Source organism: Thunnus albacares, chromosome 24 (assembly GCF_914725855.1).
Source record: "Thunnus albacares chromosome 24, fThuAlb1.1, whole genome shotgun sequence".
Lineage (NCBI taxonomy): Eukaryota > Metazoa > Chordata > Actinopteri > Scombriformes > Scombridae > Thunnus > Thunnus albacares.
The window spans coordinates 5704232-5724021 of NC_058129.1; the positions used below are offsets into that span (position 1 = coordinate 5704232).

At 40.5% G+C, this 19790-nt stretch overlaps 2 protein-coding genes and 2 long non-coding RNA genes across 8 annotated transcripts in view; 2 read left to right on the forward strand and 2 right to left on the reverse strand.

Moving 5' to 3' along the window:
* c24h8orf74 (chromosome 24 C8orf74 homolog) overlaps window positions 1-9932 on the forward strand; it is a 29034-nt gene extending 19102 nt beyond the window's left edge. Inside the window, exons 1-5 of one of the 4 annotated variants that reach the window (XM_044344481.1) lie at window positions 453-1205; window positions 7058-7241; window positions 8005-8228; window positions 8357-8512; window positions 8581-9932. In XM_044344481.1, coding sequence (XP_044200416.1) covers window positions 1137-1205; window positions 7058-7241; window positions 8005-8228; window positions 8357-8512; window positions 8581-8814 — 867 coding nt within the window. In that variant the 5' untranslated portion in view covers window positions 453-1136 and the 3' untranslated portion in view covers window positions 8815-9932. Of the gene's footprint in view, window positions 1-452; window positions 1206-2802; window positions 3385-5928; window positions 6092-7057; window positions 7242-8004; window positions 8229-8356; window positions 8513-8580 lie in introns of those variants that run through there. The other 3 variants (XM_044344480.1, XM_044344482.1, XM_044344483.1) reach the window with 3 other exon arrangements.
* LOC122976178 lies at window positions 1679-5792 on the reverse strand. Its single transcript, XR_006400848.1, has 3 exons — window positions 3685-5792; window positions 3313-3382; window positions 1679-2584 (listed from the first exon to the last, which is right to left on the reverse strand). It is a non-coding gene; the product is annotated as an uncharacterized LOC122976178 (long non-coding RNA).
* LOC122976175 (L-threonine 3-dehydrogenase, mitochondrial-like) lies at window positions 8977-13757 on the reverse strand. 2 transcript variants are annotated; one of them, XM_044344479.1, is made up of 10 exons: window positions 13587-13757; window positions 12179-12373; window positions 11976-12018; window positions 11719-11789; window positions 11213-11362; window positions 10894-11066; window positions 10660-10750; window positions 10472-10564; window positions 10164-10340; window positions 8977-10080 (listed from the first exon to the last, which is right to left on the reverse strand). In XM_044344479.1, exons 2-10 carry the CDS (start codon window positions 12363-12365, stop codon window positions 9941-9943), a joined length of 1125 nt encoding a protein of 374 aa, XP_044200414.1. In that variant the 5' UTR covers window positions 12366-12373; window positions 13587-13757; the 3' UTR covers window positions 8977-9940. The 2 variants fall into 2 exon arrangements, with proteins under 2 accessions (XP_044200414.1, XP_044200413.1); XM_044344478.1 differs by lacking the exon at window positions 13587-13757 and adding an exon at window positions 13358-13570.
* Window positions 11322-12075, forward strand: LOC122976179. The gene is made up of 3 exons (XR_006400849.1): window positions 11322-11408; window positions 11692-11828; window positions 11922-12075. It is a non-coding gene; the product is annotated as an uncharacterized LOC122976179 (long non-coding RNA).
* Window positions 13758-19790: the final 6033 nt, after the last annotated feature.

Consider the following 19790-nt stretch of genomic DNA (forward strand, 5'->3'; position numbering starts at 1 on the left):
ACATAAGTATTATCAGAAAAATGTACTTAAAGTATCAATAGTAAAGGTACTGTTATGCAGGGAGAAGTGTTAGTGTTATATTATTATATATGATAGTACTGAATTATTATTAGTAATATATTAAGCTGCATTTCAATATTGAAGCTGGTTGAGGTGAAGCTTATTTCAACTACTTTACACTATTGTTATTGTTATTGTACTTTATAAGATAATCACACATTTCTATGTAAAATATTAATCTGCAAAGTAATTATAGTTGTTAAAGGCCTTGCACACCCACACAGGTGTTTTCAGTTATACTGGGTGATTAAACCTCTGCTCAGGTTGAAGCTGGGCACAGGTATGCTGGCAATTATGGAGGTCACTGAAATCCATAAATGGTAAAAGTGTCATTAGTCTCGGCCTAACAGGTGAAAGAAAACAGGAGAGTGAATCCTGAGAGGAGGTCTAATAAGGCAGTAAGTGATAATATTTGTGTGGGTGAACAAAGAGTGTTTCAATAAATGTAGTGGCTTGTAAGTTACTAGTACAGGTACCTCAAGATCGTACTTATTGATTTTTGACCACTTGGAGGCAGCACTACAAGGTGTAAACACAACACTGACGTAGGCTATTAGCACACTAAGTTTTAACCATTTAAACATCCACCAGACACAGAGCAACACCACATTTATTCTGAGTCATGTTTCTGATCACTTGGTGACTGTAAATTCAATATTCACTCCCCTCTTAGCTCTGTTTTGGTCTTCACCAAGCCCGGTTTCGGACTGTCCAGGATGCTTCCCACTGAAAAGCTAAGGGAGGGGTCTACTCGTTACTCTTTATCTGAGATGGGGTAGTTAACCAGTTAGTCTTAAAGCATAAATCTCACCTTTGTGTCGCTTGTCCCAGTTTGTTTTCGAATGTGGAATGGGCTAAAACACCTTTTTCAACTGCGGTTCTAACCAACTGTAGTTGTGTAGGGAGCATAGGCAGCACTATTAAGAGACTAGGGGAACCTTAGCTTCCCCAAAATTATCACTGAACACATTTAACCCTCAACAAAACCCTGTTTTTTTTAATTTGCAGTAACTACTGGCAAACAGACTGGGCCTTCCCTGGCTACTGTGCACTAGCACTGCTTATGGTGGGAAGTAATGATTTACATTACAGCTTGGTGCATCAGAATGAGGTTGAGAAGACTCACTCGGACAAGTGATATAAAGGTAAAATTTATGCCTTATTGGAAGTGTTTTCACGCAGAATTTTTCAGTTCTGCATAAGGAAAGCTTTTCAATGGGGAGCAACTGGCACTATTTCAGTCCCAGAGTGTCCCACACTGGGCTAGCTCCTTAGCTGCTAAATGCGCCACTAAGTTCACAAGCTAGTTGCTAAATTTGTCTGTCTACAGTTTGGTTCTGGGCAGGTAATGTACACTGGGTTTATCAGAGCTGTTTTTCTGCAGAAAACAGCTACCTGCTGCTGTGGCAAACAACACTGATGAGAGCAGCGAGACTTGACCAAAAACAATAAAGTAGCGGGCCGTAAAACAAAAACAAACAGCTTAAAGGTGCTAAAGTGCTCCACAGAACCGAGGGAAACTGCAGAGTTGGGTGATCATTTTCTGTGGGTTCATCAGTACAAGCAACACTTTTTTCACATACAAGTAGTTATTTGAACCATTGTTAATATAAAAATATTCATCAGAGCAGCTTTAAGAACACTACTTCAATACATTTTTTGTATTGAAGTAGTGTTCTGACCACTGATCCTCCTCACTAAATGTAACTGTTGAATGAATTTGGTAACTCAAATGATGCAATAATGAAGACTCTGTTTCAATATTTGATATTAAAAAATAAAAATAAATCTAATTAAAAATGAACACATAGCTTACATTTCTTATATGTTTAAAGCTGGAGTATACAAGAAGCTCATGAGAAAAGCATTTTGCTCTCAGTTTTGTTTAAATTCTGCAAAACTGAATTCTGGTGTCTCTCAAGGTTTTTTGATTTTGTCTCTGAGAACAAATCTCAAAAATAAAGACACATCTTAAAAAAAAAAAACTCTTAAGAGCAACAAACTGAAAGATTATTTTACCATTAAAGTCCTTGAAAACTTTCAAATTCAATCAGAGCAGAGTCTCCTGCTGGTGTTCAGGGACACTATATTGCAAAATTATTTACAATTATAACATCTAATCTTTAAAACATCCCTTTATGTGCTTTTGATAACACCACATCTATAACTATTTCAAATAACAGGATATAAATGTCCTTGGAAAAATATATCATTTTATTGAGCAAATAATTGCATTGTTCAGACTTATGTAACTCCTTATTTAACTGACACATGCTTCACAGGTTTAATGAAAGACAGAGAAATAGATGAGGTGTAGGTGGGCCTCAGAGAATTCTGGGTAGACAGGAAGTCAGGGATGAGTAGTTCCTGTGTTGACAGGAGCGAGGCATCTGTTCCCTGGAAAACTGTTAGTTAAAGTTAATGGGTATTCCTTGTGGATAAATCAAAGAATTCATCCCTTCTGCTTTGTATCTGATGATGTTACAACAGCATTCAGGTGGAGATACGTCTGTTCAGTGTTTAACTGGAAACGAACGGGAAAAGAAAAGGGACATATGTTTTGAATGAGAATATGTGAAAATATTTATAATTTGAATATATTTAAACAAGTTCTGACAAAATTATATTAAAGAGCTTCTCCAGACATGTTTAAAGTGTATTACAATAGTCTATTTTAAATAATAATTTATATCAAATGTGTTCTTATATGTTTTTTCCACAAAAAACTTCAAATACCTTGTTAGAAAATATTAAAGTTACATTAACTCCACATCCCTTATTGAAAAGTCCAATTTCAAAAGTTTAACTGTTGGAAAACTTCTACTTCACTGAAAACATTTGTGCACTGGAGGTTTCAGGTTTCCATATCACACTTGTCCCAGTTACATATTGGACTATAATTGGCTTCCAAACTAGTTGTGATGTCACAAAATCCTGCTGGTATGTCTAAGTCACAATGAGAGAAACAATGGCTGAGTGGAGGGGGGCTTCAAGTAAATGAAAGCAGGTGTTTTTGCACTACAGAACTCACTGACCATGGTTTGAATTTTCAACCTATAGTCAGTTTAGGAACCAAAACTCCCATCTTTGCTATATTCATCTACATTTTAAAGACATTCAGTTATGGGTTGCACTTTTCTTCTCCTTAAAATCAACAGAAAACGAAGTGGAATACTGTCGGTGCTTAACGCTTCAGTCAGCAGGACAATGGAAGAAGGAGGCAAGGGAGAGATTATGTTATGGGTGGCCTACTTTTGGAGGTCCTCTCCCTCCACTTTGTATCTGCTCAATCCCTCCTGCTCGCTGTCTCTCACTACTTATCCTGTAAGCATGAGTGACTCACATCAGCATATTGTTTAAAACTGCATCACAGACATAAAGAAACATACTGTAAATGCATGTAAATATTAATATACTGCTCCTTTGAGTTTACACAAGGGCATCCCCCTTCCTGAACACCTCCCACACACAAGAAAGGAGTTATAAAATGACACTATGCATAAACAACACACAAAGACATGTGCACCCACAACAGATCTGATATGGCTGTTATTTGAGAGTTTATAGTAGAATACTGTTGGCTAAGCAACAGGAGTTAAAAGAGGGAGAAGAGATCAATCTTACCAATATGGACGCATACCGACAGAAGATCAATAGCGGATAATAGATCCAGAGAAAACAGTTTTTGATAAAAAGATACTGAAGTCAGGTGTACTGATCATGACCAGCAGTGAGCAGTAGCCAGTGTGTGATCTGCTCTGAGAGCAGCGCTGCTCGTTCAGCTCCGTTTCGTCCAGAGCGCAGATATGAGGCGCATGTTCACACATGCGTCAAGATAGCAGTACTGCCGGAAGTACAGTAAATTACACTTCCACATTAATGCGTGGCGCCCATGCATTTTAGTTTGTGATATATTGGCACAATATTGCCGACCTGCCAGACATTCAGAAATAATTTGACACCACACAATGATAATGTCACTCAGAGCAGTCTCATTCAAAATCTCTGAATACTGAGACATTGTCTTAATAATTGTAGATTTGTTCTTATTTGCTGTAGCCTATTTTAAGTATTTAAAAATGATAAATCAATCATAAACAAAGTTGTGTTTGATGCCTCTCCACTTTGATGTATGAATATGGTATTTGTCTGAATTTTTTATTAGATTAATCAAATGAGATATACTAGATAGAAGATTGTCTAATATGGGAAAATTTAAAATCAAGCTTTAAAAATAACCTGATGTAGATGTAATGTCCAAAATATTATAGGTTTCTGTTCACCAAATGCAGAAAGAGCATGGTTCATGATCAAATGTGAATCTATTTTGTAACAAAACCCTAATGAAATGAATAGAGGCCGGAGTCTTAAAATGTGTAACTTATGAGGCAACCGGGAAAGATAAAAATACCAAGTAAAGGCTTGTTTATTTATTTATTTTTAAATATGGGGAATAAAACTAACGCAAATGAGCCTGAATTTTAGTCTCATGATTCCCCCTTCAAAAATTAGATTTGTACTGGATTGGATTAGACTGCACACAGTAGGAAATTTAAGGAGGGATGAAGGGGACGCCATCCCCCTTGTTAACCAAAATGAATCCCCTTGTAAATCTGCCATCCCCCCTCTCCATCCCCTTAGTAGCAGAGAGAGTGCAATGGCAGAGGGATTGTTTAGTCGAATATGTTAGTCTAGTCTGCCTGACTCATTGATCTGACTGAGGTTTGTGCGAGCTAGAATCTATGGCTCCAACCATGGCTCTGAAATATCAGTTGCCTAACTGTGCTGAGTATTGATAAATCCATGGCGCTGTCTGTGGTGCTGAAGTAGCAGATGGATTTGTAATTGCGCCTTTTTGTGTCAGTCCCGCCCTTCTGTCCATTTTGTCTTGGATCTATACTATTCTCCAAACTATATACTATAAATACTGAATTATATACTATACTGTAACCTATATACTCATGGAGTAGTGTCACCTTCATAATCAAAGTGACATGTAGCAGTGAGTTTCAGTGCACTGTTGTCATTTTGGACAATAAAGTTTATCGTTAAATATCATGCCTCCATTACTTATCTTTGTCAGAAGTGTTTGATTGGTATCAGCATCAACCCCAAATATCCAGTGTTGGTCAGGTTCTAGTCAAAACCGTGGTGTGTTTTGAAAAATAATGTCCACATCCAGTAAAAGAATAGGCCTACACAAAATATGTATTTAGCCTCATAGCAGCTCTATTAAATCAAAATTATAATTGCAATCATATAATAAAGAATTAGGCTAGGCCTATATAATAAACCTGCAGTCCTAGGGTTACCCTCCCACTGGGCCACCCCCCAGCCCTGCTAAGAATTAACAAATCACCCACTGATTGCACAGGTGTTCCTAATAAAGTGCACAGCAAGTGTGTAATACTAAGGAAGATTACATTGAGCATTCAAATCTGATTACTTTTAAATGTCCAGTGAGAGAAAAAAAAAAAAAAAACAACAACGTTGAAACTCATCTTTTACTTTTAAACGCTGACCGGTAATGTTTTTCTAATTACTGCTTGCTTGACACCGTATAGGCTATATATGATATCGTTCCATTAGAAAAAAACCCTCCGCTTTAGCTTTTACTTGAAGAACCAGAGAAGGAGGAGGAGTAGACACAGGAGATGAAAACAGAATACAGGAGGAGGGGAGAGAAGAAAAGAAAAGGGGGAGTGGGATTCATATAGCTAAAAGAGGATTAGAGCAGCCTGAGCCATCTGTGGACTGATAAGCCTGTTTACATCAATTACCAGCTCTGCTGCTCTCTACCCTAAACTCTCTGAAAACACCAACAATAACAGCTACATCACAATATTTAATTAAGAGTTAATTAAATATGATATGTTGTCTTTATATGACGGAAGCGAAGGGAATGAATCTGACGTCATCCCGTTAACAGCGGCGTACGTCCGTCTCCAATAGCAACCGAGCTCGCTTGTGTCTCTAATAAAGGATGGATTCCCTTACAGAGAGTGAAATATCACAGATAGCGAGACTCCAGGTAGGCGGGCATGAAGTAAAAACCTGAAATATTGATTTAATTGATGCAAAGAGAAACTCGTTTTATTATGATGCTTTTAAATGCTGCCAGGAATATTAACTCACGAACATAATCGGTCCCAATCAGGAAATAACAAACTAGGATGAAAAAGTTATGTCCTTCAAAGCACGTTATATCGTACTTTATACCTTGTTATTGGCCATTACAACTATTTACTGTAATTTCTATAAATTACTATGTAGCTAAACCCAGAAAAGCCATAAACAGCTACAGTAGTTACTGTAAGCTTCCAGATACGTTACAGAGATTGATACTAAATGTCAATTTAAAGTTCGTAAAATTAAACTATTAAAACATTAGTTTGATCCAGTGATGGTCAGTAAGTACTGTGCTACACTACAATTTTGAGGTATATACTTTACTTACATTATATGCTACTTTATATCTCCACAACATTTTAGGGTACAATATTAGGCCTATACTTTTAACTCCATTTATCTGACGGCTTTGTGAATTAAAGTTCCCCTCCACTTCTCTGTGCTCACCTTTAAATCTGAGTTTAAGACGTGTTCGTACAAGTTTGGAAGCCATTGTAATTTTAAAAGAAAGATATTTGCATGTTCATAGATTCTGATTTCTCAATGAGGGACAAGGACCACATCAGACACAAATTATTAGTATTCAGAAGCACAAATTCTGAATTTTTAAGCAGGAACCTATAAGCAACACCTGAAGGCACCACATTACAGATCTACAAATGTATGTGGTTCTTTTCAGCTATTGATTAGTTGGACTAAGAACGCTCTGTCAAGTCTTGGAATTCATTTTATAACGTCATCTGAAGTAGCAAGAAGGAGCACAGTGACTCTGCATCAGACTGGCCAACAATTCACCCTGACATGAAGCTGATATGACTTGAATTTAACATAAAATGTTTGTCCTTGTGTCTGTGTCGCTGTCCGTCAGAGAGAGGCTGGTCTGCAGAGACTCAGCTGTCACTTCTCATGGCCAGACTTCTGTGATGAGCGGCGGCGCTTCCATCAGGAGTTTGTGTATGACATCGCTATGTTCGCAGCATCCCATGGCTTCTCCTGGCCTAATGTGATCCAGGCAGCCGTGATTGCCAAAGACATCTTCCCACAGCTAGACGGTCAGAGTAAACAGCAGTGTACTGCACACACTGATTCACCCGGAGGTCATGATTGAAGCCGCTGCTGTCTAATAACAGCCGGCTTCTTTTCTTCCTCTGGTTTGTTTCCAATTTGTGCTGAAGAACAGTGATGTGCTACCATTCAGTCACCATGTGTAAACACCCATTCATCAGACATTTCAATTCAAAGGCCTAACATTGTACAAAAACACATGTATTCACACTTCATGATGTAACTTCAAATAATGCATTCATAAATCGCTGCTGAGTGCTGTGTTTTCTGAGAGCTCTCAAAGAGTTCACTTGCCAGTGCTGTTAAAAAGGTCACTTTTTGAATTTCAATCACAGTAAGTGTTGTTGATATATCTAGCCTCTGTAGACAGACAACCACAACACAAAAGTAACTGGGTTTAGTAACTGGGTTGCACATTTTTGTCTGTCTTTTGAAAAAAGCTTGTATTGCAGTGCACTTCTCTGCAGTACAAATGCTCAAAATTCATATGAATGCATGTCATTTTTGATCATCAAGTACAGATGTTCTTTTTCAACCCAGATCTAAGTGATTCATCCCCAGTGTGTCTTATTAAAACGACCTTCATGCAGTATTAATGACGTGGGTCCTGGAAGCTGTGTTGGTATGAGTTGTGCTCCTTTTCAAAGCCAGAAAGCACAAAGTTCATCTTACTTTGCTGGCGTTATGTTTAACAAACCTCCTCTCTGGCTTTTTTTAAACTTTTGAAATCCATTCTCTTCTCTCCCTCAGGTCACGACGTACCTAAACTGTCGTCCATGCTCATGGACACACTGTCCGAGTGTTTGCCAAACCTAACCGCTGTCCACCGACACGAGTTCGCCCAGTACCTCACAGACACCTGCATTGCTCGGTGGAGGCTTTTCCAGGCGGTGGTGGGTGGAGCCGCTAACATGTCGATCGCTCAGGTACACTTGGAGGTGCAGCTGCCACCCACACCCTGTCCTCTAGCACAGGTAATGAAGGTTTGACATCCCCTTGTAAGCAATGATTATGTAGTAAATGTTTATGTTTATTAGCTGTTATCAGTCAGAATGCTTGTATGCTATGTACTATATGGACAGCTGGGGGTTTTGTGTTGCAGGGCATGGAGCTGCACGAGTGGGAGCATCAGCGCCAGCAAGCCCAGCTCACAGCGACTTTGCAACAGAAGGAGGAGGAGCTGAGGAGTCTCAGAAACGGGTCAAGGGTCACTCTAGGGGAGGTGGATGTTCCTGAGGATGAGCAACTGGACAAAGAAGTAAGATTCAAACTGTTTGAGAATATCTTTCGTGCCCTGACTTGCATTGAATCTGGCACTCTTTGCAGGTTGTCTTGGAGCGGGTGCGTGCAGCGGTGAGGGCCACAGAGGGTCAGATGCTGGCAAGTCTGCACCAAGAGGTCTCCTTGCTTAGTGACATCCTGCAGCTCAAACTGCAGCGGGCTGCGTTGGCCACCGGGAGGCTCCACAATCCTGTTCCAGGTCACATCAGCCCACATCCAGACGTGTCGGCAAAGGCAAAGCTGCACGCAGCAAAAACTAAAGCAGGACGCACAGTGTGACAGGGGTAACACTGTGAATAAGGTGCTTGAGTTGTGGTTGTGATTCTCGATGTTTCTGATCTGTTTCATTGATTCTGTGCAGTAAATTTAAGCATTATTGGTGAGGTTAAGTGTTTTACACACAGCGTGTTTGTAAGTGTCACAGAGGAAAAGTCATAAGAAATGGTTTCAAACAAGGATTTATTTAGAAAAGTCCTTTTGATTTAACCAGAAAAGCAAATAATGGCAATATAAATAACATCAACATTTACAAAAACTAACAGAGAGCTCTACTTTCCTTAAATAAAATGGCTGCTAATGCCTTCATTGATTCAACATTCATAAATATTTAGCACCCAGGCTGCAGCTTCTAAACAGAACAGAACAGCAACAATAAAAAATATTTAAATATAAATGAAACAACAAGAAAAAAAATACATAAAAGCACACTAGTGAGGTCAAGTAGCTCTTAAAAGCTGGTCTAGTTCAACTCAAACATTTACTTTGATCGGTTTCCCTTCCTGAAACTATCACAAGAGAAAACTGCAGCAGGCAATTTCAGTTAAAGCTAGGGTTACTTCAGCAGTTTCTGTAGTAACAGTACCCACAGTAAAGCCTTTCAGTGTTTATGGTTACAGTACATATTGGTGACCAGTTGGAGTGCAGCTCTTACTAAAGGCCAACTGGTTGCCAGGACAGCAGAAGTGCCCCCCCCCTAAGGCAAGCGTTTAGCTGCAACAGATGCTACGCGTTCCTGCTCACACAGTCATCTGTATACTTACAGATACAACACGACAAGGACGTAAATACACACATACAGTACATTCAGTGAAGCACATCTTTAGCTTCACACAAAAGCTCCAATCCCAGGTGATGACGGATGGTCAGAGAACGAAGAGGAAAAAGAAAAATGAGATGAAAATCACAAATCTAATCAAAAATATACTGAATGATATGGAATGTTTTTGCCTCTGGAGATTTATATGTAACTTTCATTGTCAAACTGGTGGTCTGATTATGTTACTTTTTTAATATTTAGGATCTCTCTAAAAAAAAAAAAAAAGCTTAAATCTTCAGTGTCACAAACTTTCAAGTAAAGCTTTGTATGGAGTTGGCTGATTTTCACAGATTTTTTGCTACAAAAGGCTCAGTATGCTTGTGCCAGCTGGTTTCCCATAATGATGTGAGTCAACATGGTCTGCACCAACTCTGGGAGGTCATACTCGTGCTTCCAGCCCCAGTCCCGCCTGGCTGCGCTGTCCTCTAACGCCATTGGCCAGCCGTCGGCTGAAAGCAGAGAGAGAAAACATATTTGATACTGATATCCCAGCGAAACTCATCGATCCATTCATTCCTTCCAGCAATCTCACCTATAGCCTGCCGCACAGGGTCCACACTGTAGGTGACCTTGAGGTCAGGCAGGGCTTTCTGTATCTCCTTGGTGAGGTCGTGCGGCGTGAAGCTCATGGCGTTGATATTGTAGGTGCGGCTGACCAGCATGTCCGCCGGAGCCTCGAGAAACTCCAGAGTAGCCCTGAGACAGTCATCTGGACAAGAGGAGGATGCAAAGGGGGAGGAGGAGAGGAAAAAAGAAGAGATGACAAGACTGTGAATATCTGTTGGAAAGTTAAAACGTTGACCCACAATTCCACCAGAAAACGACAAAGTCTGGCGTTACCGATGTACATCATAGGAAGCCGCGTGTCACCGTGCAGGTTGCACTCAAATCGGCCGGTTTTCGCGGCTGCGTGGAAGATCTGGACGGCATAGTCTGTGAAATACAGAAACAGATCAAGATGAAGTGACGCAAAGACAATCAATGACAACAATGAGTGGAGAGACACCAGCACTTCCACACCTGCTTACCTGTGGTTCCACCTCCAGGCTGCGAGTCAGCTGAAATGATGCCTGGATACCTGAGACAGCGGAAATCCAGCCCATACCGGTGGTGATAGTACTGACAGAGAGAGAACCAAACAAAATGACTTGCGTGAAAACCTCTAAACACACAAAAAGGGAATTAAAGGAACACATTTTGAACACAAGTAAGTCTTTGTGTTTGTGTCTATCTGCACGTCTGTGTGAATGTTTGCGTCTCACCTCCCCCATCAGCTCTGCGTGGACCTTAGAGACACCGTAGATGGTGCGTGGTCTCTGCACACACAGCTCGGGGGTGGGGTCCCTGGGCGAGGATGGACCGAAGGCACCGATCGTGCTGGGGACAAACACACGCAGACCATGTTCGGTTGCTATGTCTAATATGTTATGGAGACCTACAAAGAGAGAGAGGCTGTGCATAAGCTCTACGTGCTTCTGCAACATGAAGTGAAGGACATTGTGAGCCTGGCTGCTTACATGTATTTCTTAACACTGCAAATATATATTAACATTTGAAAAAAAGTCCTGTTTGTGCGTGTACCTGTGATGTTGACCTCTTTGGCCAGTGACACGTTGTTCTCTCCCACAGCTGACAGCACAGCTGAGTAGTGCACCAGCCAGTTGATGTTGTTGTTGACCACAATCTCCCTGAGGTTCTTATAGTCCAGGATGTCTGAGAAGATGAACGGACCTGCGGAGGACACGAGAACACCCACTTTTACTCCAAGAGTGTTGTTGTAGGTACACATGTTTAGCATTTGGATCCAGAGAGAATGTAACCTCCCACTAAAGATCACACAGTGTGGGTTGTGTACCTTGTCTTGCCTGCTCTTTCTACTTCAATTCAAAGGTTGTTCAGTTAAAAAAAGATGAATCACACTGCAGCAAGATATATCTCAAGGCTGCATATTGTTCTTATTAACTGAGGTTACTGAAGGAGGGGAAAGTGGTATCTCAGCCTCATTTGTGCGAAAAATGTAAGTTTAAAATCAGTTATTTGTCTTTGATTCTCCCTTCTAGGTGAACATTTGTCAGGTATATACACACCATTATGGTAGACATGGTTGGGGGGTTTCCGGATGTCAGACAAGATCACGTTGTTCTTTCCAAATCGCCTCCTGAGGGTGAAACATGAACATGGTCAGTTCTGGGAACAGGTCTGTATGATGAATTTGATTTCTAAGAAGTGCAGTTGTCATAGGGGACAACACTGGATCAATTAACCACAAACAGAAGATGTGTTTTTTCAGGTTTTTAGGCGCCACTCTTGGACATTTATAATAACAGTTATGTGAACCACTTACCTAAGCAACTTGGCAAGCCCCACGCCCAGCTGTCCAAGTCCTCCTAGAAGGATAAAAATGGAAGAATTGACTACCATAATGATAATGTTGTTTGAGTAGATAATAAAGAAAAATAAGCAAAAGAGAAAAACTGCCTGACAACAACAAAAGAACTGACAGACAAGCTGGACACCATAAAATATGCAAAATGTGCAAAAACCAACCCGTGATGAGGACTTTGGGGTGGTCCGTATCTGTGCAGGATGAAGACTGAGTTCTCCCAACAGCAGATAACTCTCGCGAGGACGAGCTGATACCACGTCCTGCTGAGATCAATTGCTCAACACTGCACAAGGATCTGCTCCCAGCATGCTTCACTGCACCTCTCAGCAACTGCACCACCAGCATCATAAAACCACCTAAAAACAAGAACATGCAGAACTTAGAGTAACTTAAAGTACAGTGAATATTTCTCTACTACCATGCTAAAGGGTACACAGTTAAATTATATTACTATTGTTGTAAGCTTAAGGCATGATGGTCATTCTAAGTGCTATCCTGATGTAAACAGTTCTGCTTTTGTTGCACTTTCTTCTCCTTTTTGTTGCTTCATCCTCTGTTTTAATAAGCCTTACCAACTGTCCTTGAGGCAAGTGTAAAGACATATGCATCATTGGTGAACCAAGTCTTGCCTAACCCCCACACCCATCTCAGATTAGCTTCTTACAGTCTGCTGCTGACCTGATCTAAATATAGACTACTTCGCCTATATTCCAGACCACCCTTAAGCTTATGGGGGTGGTTAGATTAATGTGGGACAAGATATGCCAAATCTAAAATATCAACCTTCACCTGTACAATTACATCTACTAGCCCTGCAATAGATACTATACTGGTGTAACTTGCAATATGTTTTTTGGTAGAGGAAACACCTGACAATTACACAATCACAGTTCCGCACACTGAGCTGTATTGCGTTATGCTGTCATTATTGTGTCCATCAAAAAAACAGAAGTCCAAAGCTTTAACTAGCTAGGAGTTATGGTCTTACAACTGCGTACGTTAAAGATTCAACGATATTCTTGATTATTTTTCAATGAATAAGATGGGAACCAACTCCAAAAGCTGATATTTATTGAATGATGTACTTCTTTGTGTACAGTAGGTTATATGACGAATTGAACTAGTATCCTAATGATTTTTAAAGAGTGACGTCGTGTTTTACTAACTATATGTGCTTGCAAAAAGGAAAAACATTGCATTGTGCGTTTTTTACTTGAAGTTCGGCGTGACCTTCTAGCCGTTAACACCTAATGTGGCTAACTAGGGTTAGGGTTACCTATCGGATGCTAAGCTACAATAGTTAGAAGTAATTGATAAGGTGAATATCAGTGTGACCAGACCAGCTAACATCTTTATCTCCCCTCCTGCTGCTGCTGCTGCTGTTGGACGTCAGATAACTGTGACGCTAGCCGACCGACAATTCAACCGTCTGACATTAACTTTGACAAACTTTTATGCTTTATCCTGGCGAGCAAACGCTTAGCCATGCCAGCCTGTAAATGACTGCACACCTGGCTACATAAACATATAACATACATAACGTTTGTTCATTACTTTGATGTGACTTACACAAATGAAAGATGAGTTGACGCTCCTTCACCCGGCCAGTGTTTGTGATGAAACATTGGAAGAGGCTCGTCGCACTGTGATTGGCTGACAGCTAGAGAGGCGTTGCTACACATCCTGCCTAAATAAAGTACGAGCTTCCTGTATGAGTTTTCAAAATAAAATCCAAATGTCATTACGACCAGTAGCACGAGTCTTTTATTTGAAAGAACGGGCGAAGGAAACGAACTTCCGGTGCTATTTGGATGCAAAAAGGAGCATGTACATCACGGATGTATTAGGAGAATATTAGTATAGTATTAGTGTAGTAATAGTACGGTGGCCCTGAAGTGCAAAACACAACAACACTTCACAAAACACAAAAGCATTTCACAAAACATAACAACACTTCACAAAACAAAAACATTTCACAAACCACGGCATTTTCTCCAACTGTTGTGTTTTGTGAAATGTTGTGTTTTGCACCTCGTGGCCACTGCATTATTGTATTAAGTTCTTATTAAGGTTTTCACTATACCAGAATTTCTTCCCCGTTGTTTCATCTGTGCAGCCTTGTGTTGAAAATCTGATTGTATATCTGTTTTTTTTATAGCTTTGGTAATTTCATTATGATTGAATGTATAATTAATGGAGATTGTATCATTTTAAACATTTGGTATCGAAAAAGTATCAAAGTATCAATACTTCTGACAACCTTGGTTGTTATAATATATCCATGGTGTACACTAAATACAATAATGCAATGATGTAGCAGTACCAATGCGGCATCCTGGAACCCCCTGTGGTCACCCTAAAATATAGATAGTGCCGGTTTTTCGGTGGCACCAAGGCAAGCCAGGACACCATGAAATCCCTCACAAATAGCTATCACTGTCATTTTAATAAAATGGACTTAATAAGTTTCATTTGTGATACACTGAGACACTTTTTATTATTATTGTCAAGGCCATGTTCCCAATTTTTTCCCTTGATTGAGTGAAACAGCGCCTCCCTGCGGTGCGGCGGGTAAATGTGTGTGTGTTCAGGTACATTATGATCATTTAATTAGTATCAAACAAGCAGATGCGGTCAGTCACTGTGAAACCACCGCGAAACTGTGAATGGACACGGACACGTCTCTTGAAATGAAATTGTGAAGTGACTTCTGAAGCCAGCAGCCATTATCCGGCCTGCCAGCAAACAATAGAAAGTTAGCAATATTATTTTAATGAAACAAGTGGCAGAGTTATCTTGTTTTCCATTGTTGCTAATGATATTAGCTACAGCGTTTTTGCAACATTAGCTAGCTAGCGCCGAACAAAACACAAAACATCAACAGGTGCAGAATGGAGGACTTTGACGTCAGAAATGTAAGTGAAACACACCCTCTGTTTGTTTGTTTGTGTATCTGTGATGGCTGGTTAGTTTCCTGATGGATAAATGTCTCTTTCAGCTCCTTGTTGTGCAGTTTGTTGTTGTAATGGAGGTTTTGTTCCGGGTCTTGTTTGCTCACACTGAAGCTAGTGTGTTGCTGCTGCTGCGGCTGCTTTGAATAATTTTCTCTGCAGTTTTGCATTTGTTGGTTGTTCAGTCACCTGTTGTGTGTGAGTGATGAGCAGAAGTTGCGTGAGAAAATTCATTCATTCTTGTTTTGTGTTTGAGCTTTGCTGCATTATGAGTCATTTGCTTTCATGTCTAATTAGAAGTGGTACTGCATATGTGTGCATAGTATACATATGTGTGTGAGAGTATGGTATGTGCATGGTTTCCCAATGGTGGGAAAGGTTTTCTCAATGAATGTCACGTGGCTTGATGTATTACACCACAATGCAACAGTCATACAAATGAATTGTTACATGAATTTGTTAAATTTGTTGGCAAAAATGACACATAGCCTTACTTTATAGTTTCTTTCTTCAGATGACCTGGCTTCTGAACCAGTCCACTGCTAAACATGAGCTCTTAGTTTCTAGGTTTCATTTGACTGACCTTTGTAAGACAACAGCTGGCCCCTTTGGTTTAAATGAACCCAACCACTGCAAACGCTTACCGCTGTCTAACATGAAATATGAATAGTCAACTAAGCTGTAATGCAACTTAACGCTACATTAATTCTATGCATACCAATGCACGGCTATTATTAAAAGCTGAAGTTCCCAGGATAAAATATTAATTAAGTGACCGTCAGGTTGTTGTGAACATTGATCAGAACAATGAGTGGGGTGATTAAGTTAGTTAAGATGTGTTCATGCAAACCTAATAAAATTAATGGAACAAATTTCCCTCCTGTAATTAAGATGAAACTCTGTGTCAGTTATAACCTGCTAATTATGTACAAGTGATTTATTCTCTGTTGCACGCAGGAAGATTAATCTGTTACATCACTAACTGAATGGTGGACACGTTCACACACACACACACACACACACGTGCACACACACACACACACACACACACACACACACACACGTGCACACACACACACACACACACACACACTAGACAAATGAAAGACGAACTGATCTGACTCGCTCACGTTGAGCAGCTTTTGATTTGCTACTTGAATATTTCATGATGTAACAAATTGGATAGGGTCTTGCATGTGATCATGTAAATTAAAAGCACATAATTGACAAAGAAAAGCTCAGTGCCACAGTGTGCAACTTTTAGTGGCTTTACTCATGAAATACAGCTTAAAAACATGTCTTAAATTCATATAGTTTGCTTTAAAAGGTGCAGTTTTTTAATAAGGAATCAAGCCTATTACACTCATCTTAGGTCCTCACTTGTTTTTAGCTTTATGTTTATGTTTACTAGTTTTAACATTGTTATATTATATTGTCAACTGAAATTAAAAAAGATCTTTAAGTCTTAAATCTAATGCGATGACACCAAATTCACTTGGAAACACTGGAAACAATAAACAAGCAGGAAAGCACATTCAGAGAGGTGATGTACAGTACTGTAGATGTGTGTGCTAGTCCGCCTGCCTCCACCAGGTGGCGCTAGAGGCTTATAAATCCCAGACATCAAGAGGCCTGTGTCTCTGCTACCCAGCCTGCAGGCCCTGCAAATGCAAAAAAAAGGAGGAAATATCAGTTTTATCTTTTTTTTTATAATTGTCTGCTGTAAACTAATACAATACAACAACTACACGAGTCAATTAGATTATTTTTTTTGAAAGAAAAGGCAACTCAGCCTATTTGTGATATGCATTGAAGTGAAATTCAAAGCAAATAAAGTGTATTTTTATCCTCTGTGAACTGGGATTTGCTTATGCGTGTGTACTTCAGGAACTTACAGCGCGATGAACTGAATGAATTGAGCGCTAGTGTTACTACGTTCCTGTTTACCTCCACATGCATCTGGATATGAACCAATTATTCTCACGGATTCAGTTCCAGCCAGGCAGAACGGTCCACAATAGATGATGCATGTCTTATTGTTCATTTGCTTAGATATCCTCTGTTGTCTTTGCCATTTTGGAGGTCTGCCAAATATCTGAATATGTGGCACATTCAAGGCTTGTTTTCCTTATTGTCACTTCATGTAAATGCTAGACATTGAAACAGGAGGCTTTTTCTCAGCGCGCCGCATGAAAGAAGAAGATATTCTTTGTTTAGTGTGGAGATGTAGAATAGGAAGAAATGTATTGTTTTTATACATAAACATACCTCCTGGCTGAAACAAAGGCTTTTACAATCACACTAACACAATGGAGTATCATCACATACACTCATTACAGTAAATGATTAGCTTTCCTATAATGTATTATGCTGGAGAAGAACTTTTGATAGCCAGACAGTAGTTAAGTCCAAGTCTCACTTAATAGAAACGCTCCCAACAATCCTACAGGCTACTGCTTTTTTGTCACTTTACCAAAAAAAAAACAAAAAAAAACACCCCATCCCTCTCCTCTTAACGGCCGATCTTTCATCAACATTACGCAGCACTCGCTCGGTCTAAAATTAACGGAGCCGTTTTTGCGATTTCCCACAACGGTCTCCATCGGCTTCCACATAAAAACAGGCAGTGACAGTTTGAAATTAGCGAAAGAAAAAAAGCCCCCCCACCCCACCCCCACCCCCATCCCCTCTCCTCAGATTGAGCACATCTCTATTAATTTGGAGCTGCCTTTTCATTTTCGCCTCCTCGTTGTGCAGCCAGCCACAAATTATTTCAGTCCAACATGAATTACTTGATGTATCAGCACAGTGTGGCATATAATAACACACTAATATACACACGAGTGAGGGAGCAACAAGAGGAGATGTTTTGCAATGGCCGCAAAGAATATCTATTTTAAACGAATTAATAATAAAAAGGGGTATTCCTACCACATAACAGTGCTCATTTTGTATGTGAATTAGCTCAGCCGCAGTGCCATCCCAGCATTTAGTCAGTGTCCCTCCTAATTCACCATCATGACTCTAAATGGGGTCGTAGTCAGGCCCATTTATCGCCATTAGGGAATTGAGGCTAAATACAGTGGGTGAGGGGTTAATTAGAAACAACTGAAGGGGTCAGAGGTGTGTGTGTGTATGTGTATGTGTGTGTGTGTGTGTGTGTGTTGAGCACATGTGATCATGAGAGAGCTGGACCTTTGGAAATAGGGGGCGCATTTAAACACGGATCCCCGGGAGAAGATTTATCCGCGGGCTGTGACACGCGGACAAATAGTGCTGATAGGCGAAGGCCTCTGGGTGTAGAGTCCAGTCTGGATGACAAATAGCTTGTGTGTGTGTGCGTGTGTGTGTGTGTGTGTGTGTGTGTGTGAGAGAGAGAGAGGAGGAGAGGTGGAGGGGTAAATAGGATGCCAGACCATATTCACTTATCACCCAGTCCGGTCCTTCCTCGAATCCGCTCCTGACATCCAGCAGGGGACCCGCTCGCTTCTCTTGTTTTGTCTTCTCTCTCCTCTCCCTCCTATCTACTCTTTTATACTCCCCTCCCCTCCATCACCCCCCCCCCCTCCCCGTCCTCCCTCACCTCCTCTCCTCCAGCGCTCTCAGCAGTATCTCCCCAGCCTCTCAGCTTCCCATATTACACCGCCAGATAAGAGAGGAGAGGGCCCCGACTGACAGGAACCTCAAATTAATTTACAAGCAATGATGCCGTTCCTGAGCTGATAGAACAGTCTTTATACAATATGAAGGGACGAGGAGTGACGCCTCGGAGGCTCCGCTGGGGAGGGACCGTGCTATCTTTGTAATTATAGGGAGAGACCTTGATCCTTCTCTGTCTCTCCCTGTCTCCCTCGGTCTCTCTTTTTTTTTTTTTTCTCCCCCTCGATAAACACTGTAGAAGCAACCCCAGAGACAAATTCAAGCTCCCCGCTATGGTTGTATAGGCAATGAAGAAATCAGCGCTTTGCTTTCTCTCTCAAGCTTTCTTCCCTTTTGTAAGAACGATTCGATCGCGCATTACATACTGTATTCTAAAAAGGCGTCAGAAGACAAGTGTGCCGCAGTTGTTCCTTTCTCCTCAGTCTCCCACCGCTGTTACTTTCAACACTTAACTGCACGATTCGCCACAGCTCTGTGGCCCTAATAGGCTTACCGCACCATAGAATCTAAAGAAATGTAAGTGGATTAAGGAAATCAGTTTTCCAGTTTGTATAGCATTCATTACATGTTCTGCCAACAGTTGATGATGGACCAAAGCTTCTGCTATGAGAGCTATTATATACACACACCAGAGTTTTTTTGGCGATCATGCTTCAAGGTCCCCTGACAATCCCAAAATGAAGAAATAATAGAAGCAGGTCCGGATCCAAGCCGGCGCTCATGGTTCGCTCTCTCACACAGCGGAGAGCCGGTCCTTGAGTCCTCTCACTCCTCACATCGCTCGCTGGTTTCTACTCAGCTGATTTGATCATGCTCCTTTTCTTTCTATTTTGAGGTCTTTTCAACCAAAGAAAGAGTCTTAACTCTGTAATTCGGGGCTGCAACTGACCGCTGTTGACATTATCAGTTAATCTGGTGATTATTTTTATGATTAATTGATTAATCGCCTATCACAACTTCTCAATGAGCAAGGTGATATGTTCAAATGCCTTTTTTTGGTCCGACCAAAAAGTCCAAAACCCCAAAATGTTCAGTTTACTATCAAATATGACAAAGAGAAGCAGAGAATCCAAAACTGTTTCGCACTTTTTCACGATGTTTGCTTGAAAAATGACTAAAGCGATTTAGTGATTATATTTCTGTTGATCCGACTAATGGTAGC